The sequence below is a fragment of the Entelurus aequoreus genome, linkage group LG08 (assembly GCF_033978785.1).
Source record: "Entelurus aequoreus isolate RoL-2023_Sb linkage group LG08, RoL_Eaeq_v1.1, whole genome shotgun sequence".
Lineage (NCBI taxonomy): Eukaryota > Metazoa > Chordata > Actinopteri > Syngnathiformes > Syngnathidae > Entelurus > Entelurus aequoreus.
In genome coordinates this window covers 20,972,081-20,995,263 of record NC_084738.1, presented here as the reverse complement: position 1 = coordinate 20,995,263, position 23,183 = coordinate 20,972,081, and the positions used below count along the sequence as shown (strand labels likewise).

General features: G+C 40.6%; 2 protein-coding genes across 3 annotated transcripts in view; both read right to left on the bottom strand.

Moving 5' to 3' along the window:
* The window catches only part of si:ch211-183d21.1 (uncharacterized), a 145,161-nt gene that overhangs the window by 49,842 nt on the left and 72,136 nt on the right, over window positions 1-23,183 (bottom strand). The window lies entirely within an intron of this gene.
* nlrc3 (NLR family, CARD domain containing 3) overlaps window positions 1-23,183 on the bottom strand; it is a 54,136-nt gene that overhangs the window by 13,299 nt on the left and 17,654 nt on the right. For both annotated transcript variants that reach the window (XM_062055906.1, XM_062055907.1), the window contains exons 7-15: window positions 17,456-17,539; window positions 17,275-17,358; window positions 17,070-17,153; window positions 14,401-14,484; window positions 14,186-14,269; window positions 7,027-7,110; window positions 4,691-4,774; window positions 4,405-4,488; window positions 4,240-4,323 (exon numbers count right to left, since the gene is read on the bottom strand). In XM_062055906.1, the coding sequence (XP_061911890.1) occupies window positions 4,240-4,323; window positions 4,405-4,488; window positions 4,691-4,774; window positions 7,027-7,110; window positions 14,186-14,269; window positions 14,401-14,484; window positions 17,070-17,153; window positions 17,275-17,358; window positions 17,456-17,539 (756 nt within the window). The remainder of the gene's footprint in view (window positions 1-4,239; window positions 4,324-4,404; window positions 4,489-4,690; window positions 4,775-7,026; window positions 7,111-14,185; window positions 14,270-14,400; window positions 14,485-17,069; window positions 17,154-17,274; window positions 17,359-17,455; window positions 17,540-23,183) is intronic.

Genomic DNA, 23,183 nt, shown 5'->3' with positions numbered 1-23,183 from the left:
CTCTCTCTTTGATGAAATAACATTGGAGGAATTGTTAAAATGTGTAAATGGGACAAAACAAACAACATGTTTACTTGACCCAATTCCTGGGAAACTTATCAAGGAGCTTTTTGTATTATTAGGTCCATCAGTGTTAAATATTATAAACTTATCACTTTCCTCTGGCACTGTTCCCCTAGCATTCAAAAAAGCGGTTATTCATCCTCTACTCAAAAGACCTAACCTCGATCCTGACCTCATGGTAAACTACCGGCCGGTGTCCCACCTTCCGTTTATCTCGAAAATCCTCGAAAAAATTGTCGCACAGCAGCTAAATGAACACTTAGCGTCTAACAATCTCTGTGAACCTTTTCAATCCGGTTTCAGGGCAAATCACTCTACGGAGACAGCCCTCGCAAAAATGACTAATGATCTATTGCTAACGATGGATTCTGATGCGTCATCTATGTTGCTGCTTCTTGATCTTAGCGCCGCTTTTGATACTGTTGATCATAATATTTTATTAGAGCGTATCAAAACGCGTATTGGGATGTCAGACTTAGCCTTGTCTTGGTTTAACTCTTATCTTACTGACAGGATGCAGTGTGCCTCCCATAACAATGTGACCTCGGACTATGTTAAGGTAACGTGCGGAGTTCCCCAGGGTTCGGTTCTTAGCCCTGCACTCTTTAGTATTTACATGCTGCTGCTAGGTGACATCATACGCAAATACGGTGTTAGCTTTCACTGTTATGCTGATGACACTCAACTCTACATGCCCCTAAAGCTGACCAACACGCTGATTGCAGTCAGCTGGAGGCGTGTCTTCATGAAATTAAACAATGGATGTCCGCTAACTTTTTGCAACTCAACGCTAAGAAAACGGAAATGCTGATTATCGGTCCTGCTCAACACCGACATCTATTTAATAATACCACCTTAACATTTGACAACCAAACAATTAAACAAGGCGACTTGGTAAAGAATCTGGGTATTATCTTCGACCCAACTCTCTCGTTTGGGTCACACATTAAGAGTGTTACTAAAACGGCCTTCTTTCATCTCCGTAATATCGCTAAAATTCGTTCCATCTTGTCCACAAGCGATGCTGAGATCATTAGCCATGCGTTCGTTACATCTCGTCTCGATTACTGTAACGTTTAATTTTCGGGCCTCCCTATGTCTAGCATTAAAAGATTACAGATGGTACAAAATGCGGCTGCTAGACTTTTGACAAAAACAAGAAAGTTTGGCCATATTACGCCTATACTGGCTCACTTGCACTGGCTTCCTGTGCACCTAAGATGCGACTTTAAGGTTTTACTACTTACGTATAAAATACTACACGGTCAAGCTCCTGCCTATCTTGCCGATTGTATTGTACCATATGTCCCGGCAAGAAATCTGCGTTCAAAGAACTCCGGCTTATTAGTGATTCCCATAGCCCAAAAAAAGTCTGCGGGCTATAGAGCGTTTTCTATTCGGGCTCCAATACTATGGAATGCCCTCCCGGTAAAAGTTAGAGATGCTACCTCAGTAGAAGCATTTAAGTCTCATCTTAAAACTCATTTGTATACTCTAGCCTTTAAATAGACTCCCTTTTTAGACCAGTTGATCTGGCGTTTCTTTTCTTTTCTTTTCTACTCTGCTCCCAACCCGGGGTGGAACGCTAGCCTGTGCATCGGATGGGGACATCTCTACGCTGCTGACCCGTCTCCGCTCGGGATGGTTCCTGCTGGCCCCACTATGGACTGGACTTTCGCTGATGTGTTGGACTTTCACAATATTATGTCAGACCCACTCGACATCCATTGCTTTCGGTCTCCCCTAGAGGGGGGGGGGGTTACCCACATTTGCGGTCCTCTCCAAGGTTTCTCATAGTCATTCACATTGACGTCCCACTGGGGTGAGTTTTCCTTGCACGTATGTGGGCTCTGTACCGAGGATGTCGTTGTGGCTTGTACAGCCCTTTGAGACACTTGTGATTTAGGGCTATATAAATAAACATTGATTGATTGATTGATTGACCCAATCCAAACAACCCTTCCTAGTCATGATGCAGGAAAAAAAATAAACCAGCAAAAAATGTCAACACACATGGTCACACGTCACACAACCTGCTCACTGAATTTTGTGGATATTATTTTTAAAAAAACATCCCATCCCATCCATCCATCCATCCATCCATCCATCTTCTTCCGCTTATCCGAGGTAGGGTCGCGTGGGCAGCAGCCTAAGCAGGGAAGCCCAGACTTTCCTCTCCCCAGCCACTTCGTCTAGCTCTTCCCGGGGGATCCAGAGGCGTTCCCAGGCCAGCCGGGAGACATAGTCTTCCCAATGTGTCCTGGGTCTTCCCCGTGGCCTCCTACCGGTTGGACGTACCCTAAACACCTCCCTAGGGAGGCGTTCGGGTGGCATCCTGACCAGATGCCCAAACCACCTCATCTGGCTCCTCTCGATGTGGAGGAGCAGCGGCTTTACTTTGCGCTCCTCCCGGATGGCAGAGCTTCTCACCCTATCTCTAAGGGAGAGTCCCGCCACCCGGCGGAGGAAACTCATTTCGGCCGCTTGTGCCCGTGATCTTGTCCTTTCGGTCATAACCCAAAGCTCATGACCATAGGTGAGGATGGGAACGTAGATCGACCGGTAAATTGAGAGCTTTGCCTTCCGGCTCAGCTCCTTCTTCACCACAACGGATCGATACAGCGTCCGCATTACTGAATACGCCGCACCGATCCTATCCGAAAAAACTATCTATGGAAGTTGACTTATATAGCCCTTAATCACAAATATCTCAAAGTGCACGAGTCACAACGATATCCTCGGCTCAGATCCCACATCAGGGCAAGAAAAAACTCAACCCAATGGGAACAACGAGAAACCTTGGAAGGGACCGCAGATGTGGATTATGGTTAGGCATTGCAAGGCATGATGGGGAAAATGCAAAACCCTCCCTCCACACTCATCCATGTTTGAATTTTAGCTGCTTGATATATCTGATTGATTACAAAGCTATAAAGGGGTCGTCACGGAAGTAAACAAGGTAGGAGTTGAACTTTCACATACTCTTAACATTCAATTATAACAAATATTAATTACATATCCATTATATTATTATATGTAAACACACACACACACACACACACACACACACACACACACACACACACACACACACACACACACACACGCACACACGCACACACACACACACACACACACACACACACACACACACACACACACACACACACACACACACACACACACACACACACACACACACACACACACACACACACACACATCATCAAGTCAAGTCAATACAAGTCTTGGTGAGCTCCAAAACCTTTGTGTCTGCAAATGTTTGTGGCACTGATGAACCCTGAGGGAGTTTCGGAGTGATAAATGAGCAGTAGTGGGTCTCATCACAATTAATGACTTGTTGAAGGCCAAAACCCTCTTCGCTGATAAATCCTTGAACTGAAGGTGCCGCAAGCCGGAGGCTAATTAGCTAAAACGCTAGCTCACTTCACCAAGGACAACTTTGAAAAAAGCAGCTTATCGCTACACACCATAAAATAAAGCCTGGAGCTCCACCAACTACCAGTCAGTTACAGACGTGGCAACTGTAAGTTTCATCAAGTTGTTGTTTTTCAGCGAATAGGATAGGCTAACCTAGCATGATGTTGCTGTTAAAATGGGAGTGTACATGTTAGTAGTGTAGCTAACATAGTTATGCTAGCATTGCTAACGTTTGTGTCCCTCTGTCACACTCCTTAAAAGGGCTGTGGTTTTACAACATTATGAGAGGCCTCCGGACATGAAATAACACCCTTTAGTCAACTTTACACTCTTTCAATCCAATGCGGTAATTCTGACTGAGGCTGAGCCAATCAGTGGACACAAAACTGAAAACTGCACACACGATTGTTTTTTACATTTTACGGTAGCCAGAATTTTACCGTAAAAATGACGACGGTTTTAACGTATTTAGCATATTACTGTACAAATCTATGGTTGCTTTTTCAATGTAATACTGTAAACAAAACACGGTACCACAATTTTTTTTATTTTACGGTAAAATTCTGTCGACTGAGCTACGAGTTTTTCCACAATAAAATCCTTTTTACAGTGTACCCTTTGATGGATAACTTGCTTTGAAGGCATTGGTTTAGCAAATAATAAAGTATTTATTTTAATTTTAACACCGTTAACATTTTAACCGTTAAGTACTGATAGAATAAGTGTAACTTTTACCATAATGTACGCAATGATGTGTTTGTCTTCAGGGCTTCCGCCAGACAAATGACACCTTCATCGCCAATAGCGTTCTCTTGCAGGCTGCAGCAGAATACATGGAATACATGGAACATATGAGGTAGGTTGACATGTGAGGTAGGTGACCATTAAACTACGACTTACTCCAACAGCTGCATGGTTGTGTTACTGAGGAGTGCGTGAGCCAGCGCTTTGGTGGCAGAGCATTTGATGAAATTCCACTGCAAACTAAAGAAAATGAAGCCAGAAGGGGTCTGCTATTATTAAAACATAACATGGCAAAAGTTCACAAATCATACTGTGCACTCAAAACATTATTCCTCTTGCTCTCCATTGATCTAATGTATTATGTGGAATACATTTGTGCAACCTGGTGGTGCCCAGCTCTCATACAGTACATGCTCGAGTGCGTCTCGTTAGTGCTACTTACTGCAAAGAGGTCAGGCCTTGATTAACTCTGACCGCTTCTGCAATTGCCTGAACCCCTTCATCGTGTAACAGGTTGGCTGTGAGGCTGCAGAGCAAAAAGAAGTGAAAAAGAAACATACTAATAAACCCCTGGAAAATATTACGGAATTACCAAACTTGGAGGATGTTCATTCAGTTGTTTAATTTTGTAGAATAAAACCGATAACATACATGACACAAAACTGTAGTCATTTTAAATGGCAACTTTCTGGATCTGCATCATATTAAATCTGTTCAGTAGTCTGCAATTAAAAGGAGTCTTGACACCTTGGAGAGCTGTCGCACCAGGTGGCTCCAACACAAGAGACGACAATTGACAGAAAAGGAAAAGGTTATAAAACTTAGAGAAGGTGAATGACCACGCAATGTTGCAAATGGTGTGAATTGTTCACAGTCCGCTGTGTCTAAAATCTGGACCACGTACAAACAACATGGGAAGGTTGTAAAAGGCAAGCATACTGGTAGACCAAGGAAAACATCAAAGCGTCAAGACAGGAAACTTAAAGGGGACCTATTATGCATAACCAACTTTTCTTACGATATAGTAGGCGTTTTTGTGTATTTGGGATCTGCATAAGTCCCCAAAAATTCAAATCAAACCATGGAGGTATTGCGGAGATATTTATAAAACAATCTTGCCTTCCGTTACGTTTTCTCCAAACGAGCCGTTTGGATTTTGCTCAACTTGTGACGGTTTTACAATAATCAGCAGATATCGCCATATATGGTCAAAAATGTACCCGAACAGTTGCGCGAGTCCGACGTTGTAGTCAATACTTTCCTACTTTTTTTCTATCCTCTTGTTGTGTGGCAGACTGGCTCGTACATGCATATGTATCCTCTGCTGTTGCCCTTTCTAATAAAAAGTAATGCATAATTCTAACATATCTTTCAGTAGACTCCATATGGAAGCGTTAAAAACTACAACATGGCTGACGGGGAGAAGGCACAGTCGAAGTGGAGACACGTGAATAAGACCGCCTACAAAACAGGGGATCCTGAAAAGACGAAGTTGGTCTGTAAAACATAATTTATGCAAAACTTTGACCAAACAACCACCATTACATGTTATGCAGACCAAAAGGAAGTGTTTTAAATGTAGGGGAAAAAAACATAATATGACCCCTTTAAGTCAATATGTCTTGAAAACAGAAAATGAACAGCACGACAAGTGAAGAACAAATGGGCTGAAACTGAAGTCATCGTCTGTGACCAAACTGTAAGTAGTGCCTAAAGGAAATTGAATTCAAATAGGGAAAAGCTAAACGAAACAGTCACTAACAGCTAAACATAAAAAACAGGGTTCTGATTGGCATAGTAAAAACACACTCGTGGATTATGGATAACTGGATGTAAATCATATTCAGTGATGAATCACAACACTGCATTGGGCGAGGTAATGAGCTTCTGTTGAGGAACTTTTGTTTGGTGTCATTCCAATGAGATTTATGAAGACGACTGCCTGAAGAAAACATGCACATTTCCACAGTCATTGATGATATGGGGGTGCAGGTCAGGTGAAGGCACTGGGGAGATGACTGTCATAAATCTTCAATGAATGCACAAGCTTACTCTGACATTTTGGACACTTTTCTTATTCTAACAGTCAATAGGATGCTGGGGCATGACAACATTATTTTTCAAGATGATTTGACATCTTGCCATTGAGTAAAAACTTTCCTTAAAGAAAGACACTAAAAGTTAATGCCAAGGACTGCAAATAGTCCGAATCTCAGTCCAATTGAAAATCTGTGGTGGAAATTAAAGAAAATGTTCAAGACTCCAACCCGCAAAACTGATCTAACAGCAATCAGAGAAAATTGGAGCAAGATTGATGAAGAGTACTGATCGTCGAGATTACAAAGGTTACAATGTACTAGTGGTGTGTTGAAATTTGTTTTTTCTTTGGTTGTTTTTTAATGATTCCATAAAAAGTATGGAGTGATTCCATAATTTTCTCTCCACTTGATTTTCAAAATCATTGACCACAATTTACAAGTTATTTTCTTGATTTATTTTAGTGTCTCTTAGAACCGGAAATTGCCATTTGAAATGACAATAGTTTTGTGTCATGTCTGTTATCTGCTTTTTTTTTCTACAATATTAAAAAACTGTAAGAACATCTTCCAAAACTGGTGATTGAATACGTTTTTCTAAGGGTTGTTGAATGTCAAACAGGAAAATAAGAAATCACTTTAAAGATTGTGAGGTGACGGTCCAACATTTATTGTACAGTTAGCTTCTCTGTGCTGCTGCCGGATATTTTCACTGTGGCCCATCGCCCAAAATGTAACTCACTCGAGGTCCTGCAATGTGTTATTCTCATGAAGCGCGTGGGCCATGTTCTTTGCTCCCTCCACGCCGATAGAGTTCTCTCTCAAGCTGATACAGAGAAACATACATTCAAAATGAAAATTCAAATAAAACCACTAGGAATCTATGCATCACAATGTGTTCTAGCAATGAATGGTGGACAGGCCTTATGGAGAACAACCGCTAACACAAAGGTTAAGACATTTTTTTTCAAACATCGTACATACCTTTCATTATGCTGCATTTACTTTTTACATTTTTAACATATTTCTACCAAATTCTTGTCAGAATTGTACAGAGCCCCCAAAGGAACATGGATGTTTTGCGAGATCTCGCAATACTTTCTGCGAGATCTCGCAATACTTTCTGCGAGATCTCGCCATACTTTCTGCGAGATCTCGCAATACTTTCTGCGAGATCTCGCAATACTTTTTGCGAGATCTCGCAATACTTTTTGCGAGATCTCGCAATACTTTCTGCGAGATCTCGCAATACTTTTTGCGAGATCTCGCAATACTTTCTGCGAGATCTCGCAATACTTTCTGCGAGATCTCGCAATAGGTTTTTTTCCTAAGTCAGTGAACCAGAAGTGAAACAGACACAGCGATGGAGTAGCGGGAGCATGCGGGAGCATGCGGGAGCATGCGGGAGCCTACCCTTCCTCTGTGCTCTGTTGTGGGACCATAATACGATTTGATGTCTTTATATGTTAGGCCAATACTAAAATAGGAATCAATAAACTTCTCCCACAGATGATGGGTAGGCTCCACCATTGCTGTGTCTGTTTTACTTCCGGTTCACTGACATAGGAAAAAAACCTTTTGCAAGATCTCGCAAAAAGTATTGCGAGATCTCGCAAAAAGTATTGAGAGATCTCGCAAAACATTTTTTTCCCTCCACGACCCTTTAGGGGCTCCGCAGAATTGGGATGCTTAAATAACGCAAAACACCTAAAAAATGGTAAATGTCATGACCCCTCACGACAGATTGGACTTGTGTTTATTGTTTTCCTGTGTTTTGATATTGAGTTCCTGTCTCGCACTCTTATTTTTCAGTGCACTTCCTGTTTGTCTCCAATCTCAGCATCTTTACTTCTGACCGAGCACCCGTCCCTCGTTGTTTTTATCATGGTACACTTTGCACTTTTGTTTACAAAGAACTCATTATCAGCATTAATGCTGACTAAGCAGTTTGGGCTTACCGCTATAACAACACTGGTTGTGTTGCTGCCGTGTTGTGCAATATGCTTGTGAGTAAAAATGACCATGCAGGCAAAGAGGGTGTTTCTTCCAGTTCCACTTTCTCCTCCAGTCAAAATCATTATTCAAGCTCAGAAGATTAAGTTTTTTAATGAGACTGAGTTTTCACATTTTCAAAATAACAGCCTCTCTCCAATTATTGCCGGCTTCCAATTAACACCTCGTTGTCTTTGACATTAACAAACGCCAATGTTATAGTTAGCTCTCCTGTGTTCCCTTTCGTGTTTAGTTCTTGTTTGATCTTGCATTAGTGCAGTAATCTGATACCCAACAGGCAGAACAAGCAGACATGATACTAACATGTTGCCAACCGTCCCTTGAAAAAAATTATGGGCACAAGTCCACACCTTGTCCTGGATTTTTATTACCGTGAGATTAAAAAATAGTCTGTAAAATGTCAATGCGTTCCATCAAACGACAAAAGCTTTACAATCGATGCCAGCATGTCTGATTGTTTACCTGTCAAACTCATTACAGTTTGACTTTTGTTTGTTTATTCTCTTTCCCTTGGCTGTCACTCTGTCTCAATTTGGCAGCAGCTAGCTAGAATTATTTTCCTAGTTTCTGACAATCGGGTTGCAAATCTAAATAAATAAATGATAAATGGGTTATACTTGTATAGCGCTTTTCTACCTTCAAGGTACTCAAAGCGCTTTGACAGTATTTCCACATTCACCCATTCACACACACATTCACACACTGATGGAGGGAGCTGCCATGCAAGGCGCTAACCAGCAGCCATCAGGAGCAAGTGTGAAGTGTCTTGCCCAAGGACACAACGGACGTAACTAGGATGGTAGAAGGTGGGGATTGAACCCCAGTAACCAGCAATCCTCCGAGTGCAAATCTAACTTTTTTTTCTTTCTAAATGGATCAATGGGGTAGTTTGAAGCTTGTTTTTGTCTGACAGGGAATGTGGTGGTCAGGTCTGCAAGGTTCGTACTAACTTTGTCGTGGTTTTGAAAAACAGTAATTATCATAAAAAAATCGTATTAAAAAAATTATTAAAACTGGAAAATACAAAGCATGAGCCGGGGATAGTAATGAGGAACAAACAATATGAACGTGGTTCTGGGGTTCTACTGTGGGTCAAATGACTAAGAAGCAATTGACTATTCAAATCTTAAAAAAAAGAAACAAATTGGAAAATCAAAGCTTGAATAGAGTATAATTACAAAAATAGGAAAGGGGTTTTGGGGTTCAAGGTTACGTGACCAAAAAGTTACATATATGTTAAAAAAAAAAGTAAAACGAAAACATAGAAAACTGAAAAAACCAAAGCGTTTACCAAGTATAATAAGGAGGAACAAACAATATGAAAGTTGTTTTGGTGATCTAGATTTTACGAACATGCATCGTTGCGGTGGTTGTAAAATCGAGATGCAGAGACTGAGGGCGACGTGCAGGTAAAAGAGTCTTTCAATTCTCAACACAGTATGTGTAGCAAAGCAAGGAGCATTAGGGTACCAAAACAGCAGTTTCCAAAGAACACTTGCAATGACAATTTACACGTGTAACTCGTGCAATGATCCGGCCCCGACTGGAAGGCGAGGCTGGCATATATAGCTCCCTGATTAGCAATCAGAAGCAGGTGAGTCTCCTGATCCCTAATCAGAGGCAGGTGAGGGAGACAGCGCTCAAGCCAGGGTAATGGAGCCAAACAGAAAGTGAACTGAAATAAGAGCGTTGGAAAGGAAACATACAGAAACTAGGGAAATGAGAAAAAGTCAGGTCTGTCTGCCAGGTCGTGACACTAGATCCCATGACCAAAAAGCTATTGACCATTGTAATATTCCAAAATGTATAAAAAAAAAATTAAAAAAAATAAAAAAAAAAGGAAACTGGAAAAACCAACGCATGTGCTGGGGATAGAAATGAGTAACAAACAATATAAAAGAGGTTTTGGTGCTCCAGGCCACATTACCAAAAAGCTACTCACAATTGAAATGTTTTAATTTTAAAAAAAACTAATAAACTGAAAACTGGAGAGAAAAAAACATTATGTAAGCCGAGTATAATGATGAGGAAAACACTTATGAAAATGGTTTTGCTGTTCTAGGTCTCGTGACCAAAAAGTTATTGGTGATTGAAATAAAAAAAAAACAATAAATAATAGAAAAACTGGAAAAAAACATTGTGTGAACGGAGGATAATGAGGAACAAACAATATGAAAGTGGTTTTGGGGTTCTAGGTCAAGTGACCACAAAGTTATTGACGATTAGATTTTTTTTAAATAGTTAAAAAATAAATAAAGTAAAACATACCATTGTGTGAGCTGACTATAACAATGAGGAACACACACAATTATAGTGGTTTAAGGCTTTGAGGTCACATGACCATTAAGCAATTGATAATTGAAATTTAAAAAAAATGAAAAATGGGAAAAAAAACAACATTTGAGCCAAGTATAATAATGAGGAACAACAATATGAAAGTGACTTTGGGGTTCCAAGTCACATGACCAAAAAGCTATATGTGATATGGACTAGGGAATTTTTTCGACACCCCCTAAACAGGATGCACTACAAGAGGACTCCGCAATGCTGACTGACAGCCGGCGAAGAATTAACAAACAGTCGGTTTGTCCAACTTGATTATCTGTTTGGGAATCGGGGAGGTGAACATCCATCTGCGTGTAGCTGCTTTGTAAGCTTCTAATCCTTGGGACCGACTGCCAAATATTCAGCATGGCAGAGAGTCCGAATTCTGTTTAACATCCAAACAAACTTCACCTCGTTTTTTTTTAGATGTGTCAACTCTTCTCTCTTGTTGTTGTCATAGTGGGTTTGATAAGACCATCTCCAGATATGTGATATGGCGGTGCCCTGCTCGGCTGCAGCTGTAGAGGCTCGTGGTAGTAATGGAACTGTTTTGGCAAATATATTGGTAAATTCTGTAAATTTCAAAGTTAACTTCCAGCGTAGTCACTCCATAGAAACATACGACCGCCAGACAATTTTAGATGTAAATAAATCAAATCGTTTTAGACCAAAAGATGCGTATACGTTGGACCTCATCGGTGGCATGGGAATACTACGCCGGCTACATCCAGCGGCCTGTGAAGCAGCGGAGTCAAGTACCAGCGAGGACCGTCGACAGAGGAGACGTAAGCGGTGTGATCGGAAGCAGAAACGGGGATGCCGAGCGGGGCTAACAACAAAGCTAAAAGCTAATCCTCACAGAACGCCGCTTCCTTCCATCCTGCTTTCAAATGTCCGCTCCCTGGAGAACAAACTGGACTACCTGAAGCTGGATTTATATGCGAGACGGGACATGAGGGACTGCTGCGCCATATTTCTCACAGAAACGTGGCTGAAAACATCCGTTCCGGACGAGGCAGTTAGCATCGAGGGGCTAACTATGTTTCGGTCGGACAGGAGCAGCACTCTCACTGGTAAATCCAGAGGCGGTGGTGTTTGCATATACATCAACAACAACTGGTGCAACAATGGGAAGATAGTCTCATGTCACTGCTCTCCCGATGTAGTAATATTGACTATAAAATGCAGGCCATTTTATTTACCCCGGGAATTCAGTGCTATGATCTTCACAGCAGTGTACATTCCTCCATGTGCTAACACCAAAGAAGCTTTGAATGCTTTGTATTGCTCCATCAATGTACTGCAATCTACACATCCAGAGGGAGTTTTCATCGTGGCAGGGGACTTTAATCAAGCTAACATGAAAACTGTGTTCCCCCATTTCCATCAATATGTGAATTTTTCAACAAGGGGTGGAAGCACGCTGGACATGGTGTACAGCAATATTAAACATGCGTTTAAAGCTGCACCCCGCCCCCACCTCGGCTCCTCAGACCATCTATCTGTGATGCTAATTCCTGCATACAAGCCCCTGCTGATCAGGAAGCAAGCTACAGTGAAGCAGGTGAGGACCTGGCCAGATGGAAGCATTACAAGACTGCTTCGAAAGCACAGACTGGGACATGTTCAAGGCAGCCGCCACCGACAATCATCACACATGTGTGGAGGAGTATGCAGAGTCTGTGTTCGCATAGATTCAGAAGTGCATGGAGAATGTTAGTGTGATCAAGAACATCCCCACACGGGCCAACGAGAAACCCTGGATGAACAGTGAGGTACGTGCAATGCTGAAGGCTCGGAACAAGGCTTTTAAATCTGGCGACATGGTAGCACTTAAACCAGCCACAGCTAACCTGAACCGTGCCATTAGGGTTGCAAAGCGTGCTCACAGTCAGAAAGTGCAGGACTTCTTCGAGAACCCCACAAACACTAGACCAGGGGTGTCAAACTCATTTTAGATCGGGGGCCACATGGAGAAAAATCTACTCCCAAGTGGGCCGGACTGGTAAAATCACGGCACGATAACTTAAAAAAATAAATAAAGACAACTTCAGATTGTTTTCTTTGTCTAAAAATAGAACAAGCACATTCTGAAATTGTACAAATAATATTTATGTTGGATTTTTTTTTTTTTACAATTACCTGTTGTGGTTAATAGTATATATACTTTATTTGTCGTTATTTATATTTTCTGAATAAATTATGTGATAATGTTCATCAGTTGGTGTTAATTTTCAATCCATCAAGATAAACATTTTATCAAAATCAAATTAAAGTATGTTATTTATGTAGTTTGATCATTTCCCTCCACTGATGTACTAACATTATTTGGTTTATTTTGTACATATGTAGCATCATCTACAAAGATACAAATAATTGCTATTGCGACATCCAGTGGACACATTTAGAACAGCAGTTTCTTTCATTCAAAAATTTCAGGTTAATTTTTATACTTAGCAAACTCATCCCACGGGCCGGATAAAACCTGTTCGCGGGCCTGATCCGGCCCTCGGGCCGTACGTCTGACACCCCTGCACTAGACGAATGTGGCAGGGCATACAAGTCATTATCATTACACTGTATGATATTGACACTACACTGTATGATAGTGATACTACACTTTATGATGGTTAAATTACACTGTATTATTATGACATTACACTTTATGATTGTTACAATATACTATATGATAGTGACACTACACTCCATGATAGTGACACTACACTTCCTGATAGTGACATTACACTGTGTGATAGTGACACTACACTTTGATAGTTATATTATACTGTATAATAGTGAGACTACACTGTATGACAATGACATTACACTGCAGGATAGTTTTATTACACTGTATGCAGCTGAGATAGGCTCCAGCACCCCCCACAACCTCGGAATGGACAAGCGGTAGAAAATGGATGGATGTATGGATGTATGATAGTTACATTACACTGTATGATAGTGACACTACACTTTATGATAGTGATATTACACTTTATGATAAAGATCCCTGGGGTCACCAACATGCAGCTGGTGTGATACAGTAATTCAACAAAGGGGGTCAAAGAATATTTTTTTAATTTTTTTAAACTGTTCAATTTTGACATAATGCTTCTTTTTAATGGCAGGTCAGGTCGACCAGCCCTGCCAACAAAGTGTCCCTATTTTTCTAAAGCGGGTCGGCAACTCTACATGCTAGGCAGCAAACCACTAGATTTTTTAAGAAAAATGCAAAATTTAAGCAGTGAAGCAGTCAGGGTTGAGCATATTGTTATTCTAAAATTAAAGAAAGATGTTGCAACATCCACTTCAAATTGTTCCAATACTACTACTGTAAATACAAAGCATTCATTTGTCGTGCAAAATCTTACTAAAACTTGTAAGAACTACTATTAGCATTTGTGCAGGACTATGTGCCACAAAAAATGCTGTACTAGGAATGCCACAGTTTGTAAAGTATTTGCAAAGTATATGCTGCATTGCGGGGAAAAAAACCATAAAGCTAACTGTATAACTTGTATTACTGTAATGACAACTGTGCAAAGAAGTACTTTAAGTGGACTCACTTCAATGAGACGAGACCTCTGTTGAGCCGGAGTGCTTTTGTCAGGGCTGTCATCCCTTTGTTGCTGATGGAGTTACTCTGCAGCCTGACAGAAAAACATCCAACAAGCATATCACCGCATTGACAAGCTTAATGTTCACCACTTGAGCCGTTTATTTTTGTTTTACATTGGAATGCATCGCCGACAGGCTTTTATGAGGCCAGCTAAGTACTCACTGAAGTGACAGCAGCGTGTGGTTGACTGTCAACGCTTCAGCCACTGATGCCGTGCCTTTGTCGCCAAGCCGGTTACTGCACAGGCTGAGGATGGAAAAACAACAGTAATGTGTCAAGACAAATACTCCCTGATTTGTTTGGTTTGTGATAATCCTCTGTTCATTGATTCTAGAATACCGAAATGAACAGATCTTGTACATTTAAACTGCAAAAATCCTGTACAAAGCTAATAACGACCTGCCCAGAAAAATATACAACAGTACTTCTCAACAAAAGAAGAGAAATACAATCTTAGGAATAAAGGAAACATAAAGCTTTTATATACACACACAACTTTTAAAGCATTTAGTGTTTCTGTGTGTGGGATTAAACTATAGAATGGATTTAGTAAATAACTTTAAGTATGAAGTGGAGTTAGTTTAAGAAACAGTACAAGCAAATGGTGTTTACATAGTAGACAAAATAATTATTCGTTACTAGAAAACGGCATTAGTATTGCCGTTATTATGTAACGCTGTTTTTACGAACATTGCCAATAGTAGACACAATTTTATAGTTTGCACACACTGTTCGGTGTGTGGCATTTGGATTTTAGTTCATCAGGTCTTTGGTATGGTTGTCTCGATACCAATATTTTGGTACCGGTTCCAAAATGTATTTCGATACTTTTCAAAATAAAAAGGGACCACAAAAAATGCCATTATTGGCTTTATTTTAACAGAAAATCTTATGATGCATTAAAGATATGTTTCTTATTGCAATCAAAGAAATAATTTTGACATTAAATGATATAGTGAACATACTGGACAACTTCTCTTGTAGTAGTAGTAAGGAAGCAAACAAGGGCTCCTAATGTGGCGGCTGACGTATGCAGTAACATATTCTGTCATTTCTCATTCTATTATTTTGTCAAAAATATGAGGGACGAGCTGTAGAAAATTGATTATTAATCTACTTGTTCATTTACTGTTAATATCTGCTTACTTTATGTTTCAACATGTTCTATCTACACTTCTGTTAAAATGTTATAATCACTTATTCTTCTGTTGTTTGATACTTTACATTAGTTTTGGGTGATACTACACATTTTGGTATCGATCCAAAACCAAGTATATTATAGAGTCATACATATTATATTATAGAGTCATACATTGGTTATAATTAAAGTTCTCCTGTGTCCATGGACGTACAGTATTTCCTGGGTTTATAAACAATACAAATGACAAAAGATTTTATGATAATAAAAATATCAATGTAATCATTGAAGTACTTGGTATCGTTACAGTCGATCCACCCATGGCATTTGTTTACATTCAGGAGCGCTAGCTTGCTGTTAGCGGTGAGCTACTGTATCCTCCTACGGGGTGTAGTGAAGCATGTTTAGCTATTCCTCGTCCTGCAGGGATGATACTTGTAAGAAACGTACTTTATTTGTTGCCATGGAGGCGAGGATTAGTGATTTAGAAGTAGCTAAAACACTGCCGACTGCGGATGGACGTTAGCCGCTAGCTAGCTATGTTTTAAACTAAGCACCTCTTTCAGAGAGGCGCTTCAGTGTTTATAGCTTTACCTTTTTCGTTAGTTTTGAAGCCTAAATACTTCCATTTTCCCTCTTTTGTCTCCACACTGTTTTGCTTGTAAGTACTCTGTGCGTGTGCATTGCCCTAACATGCCTCTCTTGTTCGATTTACCAGCAATGTCACAACGTGACGACAGCGAGCCATCATGTTTGGGGAAAAAAGTACCGGTATTTTTTAGAAGCAGTATAGTAACTTTTTTAATTCATTAGTACCGCGGTACTTTATTAGTACCGGTATACCGTATAACCCTAGCACTTAGTGTATTTTTACCATTCATCCTTGTACCAAAATGTTGGTGCTGTGTGTGAATTCTTAAAGGTGAGCTTGGATGACGTTACGACGTCTATGTTGACTGAAATGTTTGAAAAGTTTGCCGCTGTCCACGCAACAAACCATTTTGTAATTTTGATTGGGGTTGTAGGTTTGTTTTTGTTTTTTTGCTGCAGCTGTTACATATACTGTAATATTGTACATGGTAATTGGGATTTGTTATATATTGTATATATTGTAAAAATATAATATAATATATCAGTATATATTATATACTGTATCTATAAAATGTAAATATTACATATATGTTATATTGCTACTATGGTACATTTTTAGTCTACTTAATATCTGCATTAGCCTTTCTATCCTTAACCTTTCCATCCTTTGAAACTGATCTACTTTGTGGAACAATTTCCCTTGTGGATCAATAAAATTTATCTAAGTCTAAGTCTAAGTCTAAGTCTTAGATGCTCTTAATTTGATTCAAGCAAGTTTATTGTTCAATAATGAGGCTGTATATCTTATGTCTTAACATTTATGGCGTAATTTTTATAACTTGCATATTTAGATGACAGAAAAAAACTAGGGCCCGATGCTTCAAAACAGTAAAGCATCCCCACTTTTCCCCTCTACTGATTGATAATTTAAAAAAAAAAGGCTTGCTATTTCAGTTCCTAATAAAGAAACTGTGCAGTTGTTGAAAGGTATAACAGTGGTTCTTTAAAAAAAAAAAAAGTATCTTAAACGTTGTCATAGTTTTGCACATTAGTGTACATAAACATGTACGAGAGTGAATGAGAGACAAAAGCATTCCAGTACGTGAGTTTGGTAAGAGTCCGATTCATCTTCAGTGCATCTGCGATCTCCTTGGCTCCATTAGCTCCAATGCCATTCTTCCTTATGCTGAAGCAAATAGCATATAAGAAATGACACTGATTACGGCCTTGGCCATTTTAAAAAAAAAACTAACAAAAAAACCCACACCCACACACATTCAGACCATTCTGTTGCACTGTGCACTTACTTCAGGGACACTAATTTGCGACTACACTCCAGCACTTCAGCAAGGGCGCGCGCACCTTCCTCCTCAATGGCGTTGTTCTGGAGGCTGATAGGTGGTTACATCAATTCAACATCTTCCATCAAGAGGTGCCATTTTTTTTATTTTTTGTAGGAGCTGGAAAATGTACCATAGTTATACTCACTTGACCGATAACAGCACTTGGTTCATTTTGAGAGCCTCTGCCAGGAATTTGGCGCCTCTGGCACCAATGTTGTTGTTCCTCAGACTAAATTATACGATTACAACATGCACACAAGAACGACAATAAGGACACCACACCTTTCAGGTTAATGAACATGCACTATAATCACTCAAGCTAAACTAGTCTTGAAATCACATATAAAGTCCAGATGACACAAAATGTCAGCTTTCCAAAAAATATTATACATCAATATTTAATATTTTCTTTGATGGGTTAATAATTGGCAGAAACATAGATTTCCATGCATTGTTTTCTATATGGTGTCAGGTTTAAATCCCTAAAACAGCTGTAAACGTGTTACATAATATGCATATTTTTTCACATATTAAATTTTTTAAAAATCCATTTACTTTGAAATATACATTATTGTAGTATGTACAAAAATATGTGTAAGAATTTAATATATAAAATGTTAACATTAAAAAAAAAAAAATTTGGGGGAGAGGGCTTTAATTTTCAATTTTCTACTTGAAATTTAAAAAAAAAAAATTAATACTTAATAAATAATTAATAATTTAAGAAATACTTAGTATTGGATTAGTATTGATATGAATATCATCAATATTATAATTGTCATTATTATGCTTTGAGATGTTTCAATTATTTGCAGCAACATTGATTTTCATTTGCAATTTTTGCTACATTGTCAAAAAAAAAAAAAAACTACACTCGAGGTCCTTACGCCATTTATTTTAAATTATTATGGTTTAATATTTTGAAACTGCTGTAGCCGGAAATAACTATACAATATCATATACCCATTCTTCTTTTTCATTGAGATTTTAACCTTTTGAAGGTCAATATACTAAAATGTTGTAATTGCGCCAACCAAAAAAACATACTTTTTTTTATACACACCAATAGTGACTGTTATACACACCAATAGTGAAGTGAGGTAAATTATATTTATATAGGGCAAGGGTCAGCAACCCGTGGCTCTCGAGCCGCATTCAGCTCTTTCGCACCACCCGAGTGGCTCCCTGGAGCTTTTTCAAAAATGGAAAAAGATGGGGGGAAAATATATTTGTTGTTTTAATAATTTTTCTGTGGGAGGACAAACATGACACAAACTTTCCTAATTGTTAGAAAGCCCACTGTTTAATATGTTTGTGTTTATGCTTCACTGATGAGAGTATTTGGCCAGCACCGTTTTGTCATACTAATTTTGGCGGTCCTTGAACTCACTGTAGTTGGTTTACGTGTACAACTTTCTCCCACCCTGCCACAGAAAGACGCATCATTATGCCTCGTTTGTAGGTGTATTTGACTTCATTTAATTTCCTTTGCTTCTGTCCTCTGTGTATTTAATTTATATTTGCATGTCTCATGACACATTATCTGTATGTAATATTGGCTGCAATTCTGATTGTGTACCATATTGTTCCAGACCACAGCAAATGTTACCATGTTGTTCTGGACCACAGCAAACGTTACCATGTTGTCCATAATAAATCCATTAGAAGAAGACAGCCTGTCCTTTCCTTTAAGTTGGACACACTCACCTTTGGCAGTTTTAAGCATACTTGCCAACCCTCCCGAATTTTCCGGGAGACTCCTGAATTTCAGTGCCTCTCCCGAAAATCTCCCGGGACAACCATTCTCCCGAATTTCTCCTAATTTCCAGCCGGACTTAAGGCACGCCCCCTCCAGGTCCGTGCGGACCTGAGTGAGGACAGCCTGTCGTCACGTCTGCTTGGCCAACCAAAAAGTAACACTATACCGTATTGTGTTCTGTGGTTACCTTTTGGTTGGCCAACGGTTTACATTGTATTGCGCACCCTGACGGGAAGTGTGGGAGTCAGTTCTGAAGTATAAAGTAAAGAGACGTAACTTCGTCACCTCGCCTGATTATTGACTCCAACCCAGAATATTACACTGCCCATACCTAAGCTCCTTCAAAGGCTGTGCTACTGGCTGCAAAGCATTGCACTTTCAAATACAACAATGAATAGAGAGGAGTGTTATGTGTGTATATGTGTAAATAAATGAACACTGAAATTCAAGTATTCATTTTATTTATATGTATATATATATAATAAAATACATATATGTATATATAGCTAGAATTCACTGAAAGTCAAGTATTTATTTTAGCTATAAATATACTCCTCCCCCTTTAACCCCGCCCCCCCGGCCCCGCCCACCTCAAACCCCCGTCCCCCCAAATCTCCCGAATTTGGAGGTCTCAAGGTTGGCAAGTATGGTGTTAAGTCAGTAATTTCCAGGAGTTATCTCACCCTCTGAGGCACTAACTTAATGTGTTGCCTTCATTATAACCCTTACTTTTTTTTTACTTTTTGCGGCTCCAGACAGATACGTTTTTTGTATTTTTGGTCGAAAAGGGTGGAGTGCCATCTCCGGGTTGGGGAGGACATCTTGCCCCAAGTGGAGGAGTTCAAGTACCTCAGAGTCTTGTTCACGAGTGAGGGAAGAGTGGATCGTGAGATCGACATGCGGATCGGTGCGGCGTCTTCAGTAATGCGGACGCTGTATCGATCCGTTGTGGTGAAGAAGGAGCTGAGCCGGAAGGCAAAGCTCTCAATTTACCGGTCGATCTACGTTCCCATCCTCACCTATGGTCATGAGCTTTGGGTTATGACCGAAAGGACAAGATCACGGGTACAAGCGGCCGAAATGAGTTACCTCCGCCGGGTGGCGGGGCTCTCCCTTAGAGATAGGGTGAGAAGCTCTGCCATCCGGGGGGAGCTCAAAGTAAAGCCGCTGCTCCTCCACATCGAGAGGAGCCAGATGAGGTGGTTCGGGCATCTGGTCAGGATACCACCCGAACGCCTCCCTAGGGAGGTGTTTCGGGCACTTCCGACTGGTAGGAGGCCACGGGGAAGACCCAGGACACTATGTCTCCTGGCTGGCCTGGGAACGCCTCGGGACCCCCCGGGAGGAGCTGGACGAAGTGGCTGGGGAGAGGGAAGTCTGGGCTTCTCTGCTTAGGCTGCTGCCCGCGCGACCCGACCTCGGATAAGCGGAAGAAGAAGATGGATGGATTGATGGATGGTCAAATATGGCTCTTTCAACATGTTGGGTTGCCGACCCCTGATATAGGGCTTTTTCGCTAATGACTCAAAGTGTTTTACATTGAGAAACCCATTTTCACCAGTGTGGGTGGCCTGGGGAGCAAAGTGATTGAAGTGTCTTGCCCAAGGGCAAAACGGCAGTGACGAGGATGAGGGAAGCTGGATTTGAACCAGTAACCTTCAAGTTTCTGGACAGCCGGCGAACGCTCTACCATCTGAGACACGTCGCCCCAATTTTAAAGCCCACGCCATTTCATTATCAAGGCACCTTTGCATAACAACAGTAAAAGGTGAGCCATTTTGCTACATGCTTTGTTTGAATGGGAAATATCATCTGGTGGACAAATATTTAAAAATGTAATGAAATGATGTTAGTCTAAATTAAAACTTAACTTAAAGAGTGAATGAGTTTATGTTAAAATGATTGAATTTTATTCATCTTCAGCCTCAGGCTAATTTAAATGAACATACATGACCATTCTGACATTTTAAAATTGAAGATCCTCCACCAATGTTCATTCAACACGGCTGAAAGGGCTTTTAAAATATGACACAAAATGTGGTCTCTTAACTGTAAGCACTGTTTGCAAATCTTTTTTTTTTTTTTTCTTTTTCTTTTTTTTTCTTTTTTTTTTATAATGTCCTGCCCAGCTTCTCGGGCAAATCATATAGCAGATGTAGATGCCCATATCGGCTGTTCAGATTTACTTTACAAAAGAGAAGTGTAGGATACTTCTCTTGTTGCCTTACTTGTATTTTGACTTTATTAAATGTATTTATATTATAGGAGGGGATAGAAAGAGAGAAAAAGGAAGACAGAGGGGGGAATTGTGGGGACAAGAGGGGGATTAGACAGAGAGACAAAAACAACAACAGCAAACACAACAACGACAACAACAACAGAGCAACATCAGCAAATACGACATGTACAAATATGACGGTAAAAGTAATAGCAAATAAGCAGTTAGCGAAAAAAAAATAAAAAAAATACAGAAATGACAATGAGCATTATTACACTAAAAATGGAGCAATATGAATACCAATAGAAATAGTGCTATTGATAATAAACAATACCAATACTTTACCTTTATTATCAACAATACAATTGTTCAAATGCAACAATACATATACGTAATGATAACTTGAGATACGAAAGAATGCAGAAAAATGGAGGGGAAGAAAGAGAAGCAACCTACATTAACCTTGTAGATTGTTATAGTGAAAATAGGTTAAGCTTTGTCAGTGTGCCATGTGTTATACCCAGTTTACTCTAGGGCAACAACGTTAATATATGTTTGATGAAACGTGATTATGTGCATGAGTGTATGTGTGCATATGTACTTGTATATGTACAGTATGTGTATATGTGTGCTTGTACAGTGAATGTATATGTACAGTATGTGTATATGTGTGTACAGCGAATGTATATGTACAGTATGTGTATACAGTAAGTGTGTTTGAACAGTGAATGTATATGTACAGTATGTGTATATGTGTGTTTGTACAGTGAATGTATATGTACAGTATATGTATGTGTGTGTTTGTACAGTGAATGTATATGTACAGTATGTGTATACAGTATGTTTGTATAATGAATGTGTGTGTGGATGTACGAACTTTGAGTGTGTAAATATGTACTGTATTTATTTGTATATGTATGTGGGAGCGTAGGTAGCTATGTATGTCTGTATGTATGTGTGTGAGTATATGTGAATTTGCATGTACAATACATTTGACTCCCAGTGTGTGCGGGAGCCAGAGTACGGCCCCAGCCTCCCCGAGAGCCCATCCCACAAACAGTAGGTGCGGTGCCCAGGGAACCAGGGGCCACCGCCCCCACGCAGCCAAGCCGGACAGCGACAGGAACCCCAGAGCCTGGCCCACCGCGCCGCCCACAAGGGCCGGCAGCAGGCCGCAGACAGACGCACCCGGCAGAGGACAAGGCACGAGAAAAGCAGGGGGCAGCCAGACCCCAAGCCAGCGAGAGACCACACCCCACACGGACAGAAAGGCGGAACGCCCCGCCCGAGGGGCCCGGAGACCCCCCGCAACCGGACGGGAAGACCGCCCCCGCCCCACCGGCAACAGGGCCCCCACGAGCCCCCCCCCCCACCCCCGGAGAGCGCGGCGAGGCCAGCCCACGGCCACCCCACCCAAGCCGGCCGCCACAGGACCACCCAGCACGGGGCCACAGGAACCACCCACCCCACCCGCAGGGACCCCAACGATGGAGATGGAACAACCAGCAACCGCCCCGCCGAGTCCCCCCCTGAGGTAGGGGAATAAATAAATAAAATAAATAAATACATAATAATAATAATAATAATATTAATAAAATATATTAAAAAAATAAGAATAAATAAATAATTAAATCTATTTATAAAAAAAAAAAAAAAAAAAAAAAGAATTAAAAGAAGATCACAGACATGCTGACACACAAGGTCGCTACCCCAACAACTGGCCAACTCGCAGCACCTCGGAATACCCTGCAGCACCAAGCTACCACAGTAGACGCAGGGACCAGACCCAGCAGGCCCCAACCAAGACGGGCACCCGGAAGGGATGGACGGTGGGACCCAGGAGCTCCAGACACGCAGTCCGGATGCAGTAGCCTGAGGCGCCGACCCCCACCCGAC